Genomic DNA, 10,821 nt, shown 5'->3' on the forward strand with positions numbered 1-10,821 from the left:
TCCTCAGCATGTAGAGAATTCAAACTGCTCTTAATATGGCTGCCACTTATTTACTTCCTGGTCATTTCACTCACTTTCAGTAGGACCTTCCTAAACAACATGGACTATTGGAACGCACCCCTTCAGTGTGGAGACGCACTCAGCCATGTTTGTTGCTGCTGTGAGAAGTTACACACGTGACATACATCATACCGCTACACTCAGGAAAGATATGACGTCATTACATCAGAAAGTCTGATTCATTTGTCCTCATATTAAAAATGATAATGATATCACTGAGTGAAACGGTTTGTGGTACACCCCGAGACTGAAACACCTGGAGCTCTCAGCAGCAACGCCTACATCATGTGGATTTATTTTGGAGAGCAGCAGTTACAGGTTGTAATGTTGCTGCTTCACGCAAGATCTGAGCAACATGTTCACCCCGGGCAGATCGCTCTGATTTTATCGGAGCAAAGCAGACGTAGTGCTACGTTTCCAAAAACATCAAATCTAGTAAACAAGGGTCGCTAGTTGGGAAACCAACAAGAAGCTTTAAAGACAATAAAGTAGTCGCCCCTTGGCTATTGGAAGCCTTCTCCCTGCTACGTCTATCAAAGGGATCAAAAAACAAAAGAACTTGACCCGAGCAAACACAGTCAGAGCTGGGAGTCACTGGGAAGGAAACAGAGTAGGAATTTGAGGCGGGTTTGGAGGTAGCAACCTTACACAATGTTGACGTAAGGAAAAAAACCTTCACGCACACAATCCACCCAAAAACCCAAACACACAACGGACCAGACAGTCAAACTAAAGGTGGCGACTCTCTGGAGACACAAACCAACCAACCAACCAACCTCGTTATTTGCTCACAGCAACCAATGACTCCACATGTTTGAACAGTCTCCCTGAACCATGTAATGGTCAACACAGCAACATAAGCAGCCAGTTTAACCCCACAGTGGTGACAGAGCCACAGACATATTGTTACAATTGAAACGTCTAGAACATTTTTCCTTTTGTTTCCCGTTTTTTTTTTTTTTTAAACACAATTTAGACTTAATAGTTGTATAAATAAACACTATATTACAGAGTGAACACATTTGACACCTTTTTTTTAACAAATGATAAAAAAAAAGAAAAAGCCAGCGTTCACCTCAGTCAGATCTCAGGACGTGTTTCCTCTCTGTCTGCAGGCCATGTGGAAGCCGGCCTACGACTTCTTGGTCACGTGGGCCGCTCAGATCGGCGACAGCTACAGGGACGTGATCCAGGAGCTGCACATGGGCCTGGACAAGATGAAGAGCCCCATCACCAAACGCTGGAAGCACCTGACCGGCACGCTCATCCTGGTCAACTGCCTGGACGCCCTGCGGAGCTCCGCCTTCAGCCCCGCCGCTCAGGACGACTACGCCATCTGAACTCCAGCTGGCAGTTTGAAATGCTGCGCATCAGCTGTCCGCTCCCTCTGAACGCCGCTCCTGCTGTCTGCTGTATGTTGTTGTTTTGCTCCTGCGGCGTTGCCTTCGGCTCTCCGGGGGAACGTCCCCGACTGACCCCACAAACAACACAGTGCTGGATGGAGCTCGCAGTATTCACACAGGCTCTTTTTAAAAGCTCCCGTCTTGCACACTTCTGTATTTTTGTACTCGTATTATAGCACAGCGTGTTTTTTTTAAAGCAACTCTTTGGTTAAGAACTGTGGATCGAACGCCAAGAAAGACACTTTTTCAAGAGAAGAGATTTTTAGATCTGGTATTCTTGTTACCGTAGCCTCGCCACGTGTCAAATCTGTAATATTTATTTATGCATCTTCTCTCTCTTCAGGTTTTCTCACTGTGGTCCTTCTTATTCCAGAGATATTAGAGTGTCCGTCTGTATTTTCTCAAATCTGGGACTGAAGAAACAGAATAATTTATTCATGTTGCTCACCAAGTTTGAATCCAGCTCTTATTAGTGGTGCAACAACTTGTCATTTTACAGAAAATCATCACATTTAATATGTTAATATTTCAATACATTTAAAACTTCAGTAGATTTCAGTTGATGAATTTTATGCGGCAAAAAATGAAACACTCATGAGAATTTGCTGCTTTTCATAGTTTTCTATCATGAGTTGAGGATCGTTGTGTTTTGAACTGATGGTCTGAAGATGTCATTTGAAAATGATGCTGAATATCTTTCACCATTTGAAACTATGATTGTTTGAATCTGCGTGCTTTATACGTGACCTTCGAAGCATCTCCAGGTCCCCTTGCTCACTTTGTTCCGGGGTTTTGGACCACGTCAGGAGCTGATGCCGCTCCAACGTCTCATTAGCCTGCCTCCTGCTCACAGCTTCAGTTTACCTCACTGTGATCCTGGTCTGGAAACTCTGTTTAACTTCACGTTTGCACTGCCACTCTGAAAGGTGGACCGATCAGTGACCAGTAGGGGGGTGTGGTTTAGTGCGACGACGTTAAGGTCAAACGTTTGTTTTTGCTGATTGGTTGGAGGTTAAAGTTTCAAATGAACTTGAAGTCTACGATGCGCATGTCAAGCAAAAATACTGTCTGATAGTCGCTCCGAACTATTTAAGTACTATTCGATCATCATCTAATTATTATTCAATCAAAGTTCCTCCAACTTCTCAAACGCTCTCCTTCGACAGAGCCGATGAGACGCGTGTGTTTAACTTCATCTTTGAGATGATGGCTGTTGTTTTCTCTGCACGTCCAACATCAGACTCACTTCATCTGGCCGATGATCGATCAGCGTATTGATCATCGCCTGCTCTGTGCTTCACTCTAATGACTGCAGAGCTGTGGCTGACTGATGATCCGCACTGCACCTCAGCTTCATTTATGTTTTGAAGGAGTTCCACCCAGAACTTTTTGCCGGTTGTAGTCGTCTCTGCATGTTTCTGCTGTTCGCATCGCAGCATCTAATCTCACAGCGACACACAGGTTTACCAGCAAAGCTCTGGAGCCTGGCAGCCACGCCTTCTTCTCCTCATGTTGATTGGTGGCGGCTGGCAGACAGCTTCTCTGTGCATTACCTCCAGGCCAGTAAAAAAACACAGGAAACAACGAAGGATACAAATAATTTGTTTATATTTGAATGACTATTGAATTTTAATGACCCATCCCTAACACCCAGTAGGATGTAGGATGACTGGAAACTGTTCCCTATGAGCGTGACCAGACCAATATATTCACAGAATGAAGCTGGTCTGGAAACACCAGGCGAACATTTATGCTGACTTATGAGGACCTTACGATGTGAGATTAAGCTCCAAATAAAGAGAGTAAGCTGACCGAAGGATGAAACTGTTCCATCCCGGGTTAATCTATTGATTACTGATCGCAAAATATTTGATTCCTTTTACTCCACTCACGTCTGAACTCTTCACCGTCTCCTGCCTGTATCCCTGTGTTCCTATAAAATGTACTTTCCTACCAAAGCTTGCCAAAAATGAACGGCACTCTGCACATGTTGAGACCACTGTTGTAATGACACTGTCTGTCAAAGCTTCTGGTTAGGTTTTGTCTCAGTGCTGCATACTGTATAATGTGGTAGTAACACATCCAGTGGTGACTTTCAAAACCTTTTGTTTTTGTGACTGCATACTTTTGTGGAGAAATAAAATGTAAATATTTGTACACACCATTTGTGAGAATGGAGCTGCTGTTTGCACAGACAGACACACATCGGGAGGGTTCTTATCTGAAGCAGGAGCGACGGGCCGCCGTGTTTCACGTGTTATCGGCACCCTGTTTGTGGAGACTCCAGCGGCGGAGAGCGTGTGCAGTGGAAGGTGGCCGGAGGGAGAGACTTCAGGCCAGCTTCAGGCTACAGACAGCAAGGTCAGAAGAAATGAGCCCGACTGGAGACAAGGAAGATCCTGCAGCATGTCGAAGTCTTCATGACCTCCAGCAGGCTGTCTGCTTATCTTCACGCTGCCCTCATCACTGCATGTGTTGTGTTTCTCAAAAACAGTTTGATTTTTCATATTTCCCAGCTGTCGGTGCCCCTTTTGGGCCTCAGAGGCATCAGAGAAACTTCAGTCGCTGTATCATGAATGGCATCAGCCCATTCTCGATCAAATTATACATCACATGATGGCACGAAGCTTCCTGATTCAATTCATGTAACCATTTTACTTTCCCTGTCGTGTACAGAGGCAGACGTATCGCTGTGTGCAGCACACCAGTTTCACTCTAAGAGCTTCTTCCACGCTTTTGGCCTTGAGGTGTTTACACACTGGGGGCGTTTTTTTGTGCGATTCATTTGCGGGTCAATATATGTATTTTTTATTTTAAACTGTTCATTTTGTCATGAGTAAATTCACACAGAACAGTTTCATTTTTTTCCAAGGAGGTTGATTTTTCTGAGCGTTTGCACTGTGAATTATCCCAGCGGGATGATACATTTCAGATATTGTGACATCCTGAGCTGATTTCTATTCAGATGCTGCTGCTGTGAAGGATTTTCGAGGTTCTGCTGTTGGTGTTTTCTTTGTGCCTTTTAGGAGCCCGACCAACATTATTGTAACATTGATGCAACATTATTTATTATGCATTCAGGAAGCTGGGAATTCAGACGTTCCCATTTTGGAACATTTTTATTAGTTCTTTTAAAAAGATTATTTTAGATGGCCTCAACAGATTTGTCGGTAACCTTGGGAAAAAAAACAAATTAATAGGGTTATAGTGATCGTTCAAATGAACTGTTTCCTTTAATTAGTATCACACGGCAGAAATAAGTATGTATGCGGCACAGTGAGTAAAATGTTTCAAGTGCTCAGTGTACTGGTCAGTACCGGCCCACTTCTAGCACGTTGCAAAATCAGAATAATGAGAGGTCAAGGAGGGAAACCATGGGGTGAATGAAGCAAGTTGCAAGCATGAAATACAAATACTTTTTTTTTGTAACAGTGGGGGTGAGACTTGCAGAAGTTTATTCGTTGTGATTGAAAGTCTTGGCAAAGTGTCCATTTTGACCTGCTGGTGGTAAATAGTCTGCACTTATCAAGCGCTTTATCACCTTAGCGATATCAAAGCTTTACACGGTTTCCCATTCACACAGTAATGAAGCTGCGATGTGGACAGGAGGAGCTGGGGATCAAACCGGCAACCTTTCGTTCAGAGGGGCGACCTGCTCTAACCGTCTGAACCACAGCCGTGGTGCGAGGCTAAAATGTCAACCTCACACATTCACTTATACGTGAACGTGTGAATCGTTCCAATAGTCTTCAAGTTTATTTTGTCACCAACCGTAGAGACACAGCCCGGCTAAAAATCTCTTTAACCACACTTGCCTCAAGAATCATTACTGCGACTTGTAATGGAGTTATGTACGAAACAGTGGTAAGCCCCATTTGTGTCATGTTAGGATAAAGAAGATGAAGAGATTTGCTTGATGGTCATGTGGCTACAGAGACACCAGATCTTAATTAAATACAAATGAGAGGGTGTTGGTTCGAGTTGGAGAACGTCTTCTTTACTCTGATATTTCGGGAGGATTTCTTCTTGAAAACTGTCTGTAACTCTCCGTCTCTTTCTCTGCGCCGTTAAAGCAAGCAGACCTTAATTAAATACACAGATTAATGGAGGAGAAGAAAGAGCCAAAAGGAGTGGAATTAATTACAGCAGAGTTCGGGCTGACAGGCTTCAAATCCCAGCCTGGAGTGCCGGTAATGAGCTCCCCCAGGGTGACGAGGCTTACAGAACTGCACACAGCTCTGTACTCTGCTTCAAAATCCAGGGATAATCTGTACAAAGAGAGGACTCACGGGCCGCTCATTCTACTTGTTGACTTTTCATCGTCGTGTCCAACATGTCTGGGATGCTCTCGCCCTGGCATTTCATTTTATTCACATGCTTATTGGTCTTAAGGTTTTAGTTAACCAAAAAAATGTCTTAAAATGTCTACTTACAAATGATACTGAGTATGCATGAGTGGATTAGAGTTTAAACCTCATAAATGGCCACAGGTCTGACATTATACACATGTACAAATCAGAATGGAATTCAACAGGGGATCAAGTCTTTATGTCTCAGTCTCTCTTTCTGCTGCTGCTCACTGGGGATATGTTTCCACTTCCATAACGCAGTTTCTAAATTTGGCCCTCTGTGGTGACCGAGCACAAAGCAGCAAATCACAGTTCCCCAGAAAAGCAGAGGTCGTGAGCTGCTTTCACTCCTCCTCAAATCAGAATTACGGTTTTGTTCTTTTTTTTTTAATCTTTTTATTTTGTACTTGTCCCTGTTTGTATTGTGTGAGACAATACAGTGGATTGTTTCACCAGGTAATGTTGGGGTGAATGTGGGATACATTCTGTATTAAGTCCTAGCAGCTTCAATATTGACTCAAGACAGAGTCCAAATGTGCTAGAGACCAAATCAAGACTCAGGCAACAAGAAACTGTGCATGCCCATCCAATATTTTTCATACTTTTGCTCACTGGGTCCTCCATTATGGAACCATCTCCCTCTGGGGGTCAGATCAGAAACCTGCTCTAAAAACCTGTTTATCCTCAAAGAGCTCCTAAACAAAAACATAAAAGCCAGATAACAGAAATAAACCTGATGTGACAGGAAGGTCAAGAGGCCACATACTTATACTGTTGACCTCCCTTCCATTTAACAAAAAATATTTCTGTTCACTTGCTTATGTTGCACCAAACGTCTGACAGGGACACACTCACGTTGAAACAGGAAACACACAAACCATGGAGGAGTTCATGAATGAATGAATGATGAATGAATGGAGCTATCAGGGACAGCAGGAGGTGTCTGTGCCAGAGCGTCTCTCAGAGCAGAGGTTTGTAGCTGGAAAGAAACACAAAATATGATGCAAGACAACAACCACAAAGATACACAAAATGGCCACAGACGCACAAAACAACCACAAAGAGACACAACAACCACAAAGAGACACAAAACGACCACAAAGAGACACAGCAACCACAAAGAGACACAAAACGACCACAAAGAGACACAAAACGACCACAAAGAGACACAACAACCACAAAGACACACAAAACGACCACGAAGAGAAACAAAATGACCACAAAGAGACACAACAACCACAAAGAGACACAAAATGACCACAAAGAGATGCAAAACGACCATGAAGAGAAACAAAATAACCACAAAGAGACACAACAACCACAAAGAGACACAAAATGACCACACAGAGACACAAAACGACCACAAAGAGAAACAAAACGACCACAAAGAGACACAAAACAATTACAGAGACACAAAACGACCATGAAGAGAAACAAAACGACCACAAAGAGACGCAAAACAATTACAGAGACACAAAACAATAACAAGGAGACACAAAACGACCACGAAGAGGAACAAAATAACCACAGAGACCCACAACAACCACAAAAAGATCCAGAAAATGACCCCAAACAGACACAAAGTGACCACAAAAAGGGACAAACCACAACAAACAGGCAGCAAACAACCACAGAGACACAAAACAACAAAGAGATGCACAACAACCACAAAAAGATGCACAACAACCACAAAGAGAAACAAAACAACCACAAAGAGACACAACAACCACAAAGAGACACAACAACCACAAAGACACAAAACGACCTGAGATACACAACAACCATAAAAAGATGCAGAAAATGACCCCAAACAGACACAAAGTGACCACAAAAAGGGACAAAACAACAACAAACAGGCAGTAAACAACCACAGACACGAAACAACAACAAAGAGATGCACAACAACCACAAAAATATGCACAACAACCACAAGCAGAAACAAAAAAAACAACAAACATGCAGTAAACAAGCACAAAGAGACAGAGTGCGTGTCCACATACTTTTGGCCATCCAGTGGACAACGTAGGACAGTGTAGGATGACTGAGTTCCGACAGCATGAAAGGCCCCCGACCCATTTTCTAACGTAACAAGGCAGCTTAGTCGAAACTAATTGATTCTTGACAGACTTGACGTTTTTCTGGCACATTTGTCCTCCAGTGTTCAGAAAATCTTCCACATATTTGCATTTGATTTTGTTACATTTTCCACCATTTTCCTCCCAGCTGAACATAGACAAAGAGGTGAAAGCCTGCAACCATCTCCGGCACTGTGATGGTGGTGTCTCGTTTATCCGACGGCTCATTCTGTCAACAGCAGCAGCTAAATGTCAGTTTAACCACAGCTTTGACGTCCCTGCCAGCTGAAGAGAGCCGCTCTGTGTAATTTGAGTCTTTTTTTTGTCATTGTGCTTCCATTCCAACGTGGCAGCTACATCAGGTGTCAAGAAAAGGTCAACGTGTGAACGAGCCACTCAGCCCGAGACCCTCCGAGACACTTAATGGATCCATTTTGTGTCTCGAAAAATGTTGTCCTGAAAAAGTCAAGTCTGTTTTTCTGCTATGAACCAGGTCACATCTGAGACTTGATTAAACTGCTTCTGTGACTGAGGAACTTTCTGTGTGGCAAAGTAAAAGGCAATCTGCATTCATTTTATAAACCTAAAGGATCACTATTGTCCACAGTGGAAGACACGTGGAGTTGTTGATGTTGGGCTGGAACACAGAAACCTCCCGAAGCCGCCTTCATCTGAAAACTACATTTCAGATTACCAGCAAATACCAAATACTACCAGTGTGCAAATCTCTGCTCTGCTCTGCTTTACTTGTATTGCTGCATGCATAATTTTAATTGATCACAAACTGGTGAGAAATTTGAAGTATAATATTGTGTGTATTTTAATCTTTTTTCTTCATCTTGTAGCCATGTTGTCAAAATGTTTTTTGTTTTAGACTATTTGAAGCATTGTCTGGTGTCAATCAGCTTTATTGGCGAAATTCAACCAGTCTTCACGACATATTTTACTTTCAAACAATTGATGGACTTTTTATATTTAAATTAAACTAGTCTGGTTAATTTTGAATATGAAAAATGGATTTGCAAATCTCAGGTTTGGAAGGAGATTTTTAGTAAAATAAATCCCAGCACAGAAAGGGCCATTTTTGTTTGCTTGTTTTTTTGTGCATTTGTTAAGATGATGAGACTCTTTGGTGTCTTTTCTCCACGTCTGTCTTCCCCACCACAGAGGCCTGTTCTCTGTCCTCTGGTAGCAGCGATGAAGTCCTGGGAGCATCAAAACCAGCTTAAAAAAAACAACCGTTGGTACATTTTTTTGTTATTTATTTTTTAGTTTAGTTTGATTTACAAAGAAAACTTCATTCAATTCAGTGGTGCAGTCGTTGTTTTTTTTCCAGATAAATAAAAGCAGGTGATGTGCTCTGTTGGGTGCTGCAGCAGGAGTTTGTGTCTCTGCTGACGGGAGCAGAACAGAAGCCTGTTTGTTCTCTGATGAGAAAGGTGAGTAAGATCGAAACCTGGCAGGGAGGCCGAGGCTCTCTGTTTACTCGGCACCCGTCGGCCCCCTCAAAACACCAAACCCTCCTCTGTCCACTCTCTTAACCCTTTGTGTGTGGATGATACGAGTGTGTGTGCATCGCTGTGTGTGTGTGTGTGTGTGTGTGTGTGTGTGTGTGTGTGTGTGTGTGTGTGTGTGTGTGTGTGTGTGTGTGTGTGTGTGTGTGTGTGTGTGTGTGTGTGTGTGTGTGTGTGTGCACTAAAGACACTCAGGTTTGAGGTTTCACGGGGAGATAAGGAGCGCTAACAAACAGGAGCCAGTGCAAAAGGAAAGACGCTGACACGAGTGTGTGATAGATGGAGCCAGGAGGACGAGGTGACGGGCAGCTTCATGTGTGAAAGACACACGAGTGCAGCATACTCATCTTAATATTTAATGTTCGAGGAATGGACACAAGTTTTAAATACATGGGTGAGGAGAACTACTGCATGTGAGATTCTCTCGTCTGGCCTGATGTCTGCCCTTTAAATGGCTTTTTTCTTCTCAAACTCTGCTTTTGCTTTTAAATGATTTTATAAATTAATGACATAAAAACTAAGAAACTGACAACTACTTAATTCCTCTTGGGACAGTAATTTATTTCATTTCCATGCTCCAGTTCTGCTTTCAAATGATCTGAATATCTGTAATATAAAAACTAGGTGCCCATCATTAGCATGTTCAGGTATAGTTTTATCTGCAGAGCTGTTGTCATTATAACTCTCCCAATATCAAAGAAAATGCTGTTCTGCACTAAACCCGTAACCAGCTGCAGCATCATGTTACTGTGACAATACACCACACAAATGCACTTCTGTATCATTGTGTCTTGGTTTGGAGGACATAACAGGGTGACAACACCGCCACCAGGAGGTCAAACTGTAAATATCAACTCTGCCGTTCATATCACATTCGTCCAGCATACAGTGAAAAAACAACAATCTTAATTTTAAACGCAACAGTCGCTCACTTTTCTCTTCTTCTGTCACTTGGCATTCAGATCGAGTCTCTCCTAAGTGAAATAGTTTGAGGAACACCAAGCAGCTTAGAAATGAAATTAAAAAAGAAGAAGCATGAATCACACATAAGGAGCTGAGATATGGCAGTTTAAAGGAATTTGTATGCATGTGCAAATAAATTAGCTTGTATAATCATATTCATTGGGGAACAAATGTATAACAGTGGCACAGAGTTAGTTTAAGTCTGCTCTATTAATGTCTGATGGTCTGAATACTGTTTCCACTTGAGGAACAGCCATCAATGAACTCCAGATTAAAACAACAAAATAAATCCACTAGAGCGTTGCGCCGCCGGGCTCTCCTTCTGCCTGCAAGTCATCAAAAAATCAATTACTGCAGCTTTAAGTTGGTGTTTTTATTGTATGGCTTTCCTTCTCGGTGGATTTATGCTTTCTGGATGGTAATTGAAGTATTTCTGATAACTAAGTCTGTGAATATT

General features: G+C 42.5%; 1 protein-coding gene across 2 annotated transcripts in view; it reads left to right on the forward strand.

Moving 5' to 3' along the window:
* LOC138628819 (SH3 domain-binding protein 4) overlaps positions 1–3,625 on the forward strand; it is a 45,338-nt gene extending 41,713 nt beyond the window's left edge. For both annotated transcript variants that reach the window (XM_069712070.1, XM_069712071.1), the window contains exon 5: positions 1,176–3,625. In XM_069712070.1, coding sequence (XP_069568171.1) covers positions 1,176–1,400 — 225 coding nt within the window. In that variant the 3' untranslated portion in view covers positions 1,401–3,625. The remainder of the gene's footprint in view (positions 1–1,175) is intronic.
* The last annotated feature ends 7,196 nt before the right edge of the window (positions 3,626–10,821 follow it).

The sequence above is a fragment of the Brachyistius frenatus genome, unplaced genomic scaffold (assembly GCF_029030835.1).
Source record: "Brachyistius frenatus isolate BFR_SWC_R1_liver_20210118 unplaced genomic scaffold, ASM2903083v1 Contig_106, whole genome shotgun sequence".
Lineage (NCBI taxonomy): Eukaryota > Metazoa > Chordata > Actinopteri > Embiotocidae > Brachyistius > Brachyistius frenatus.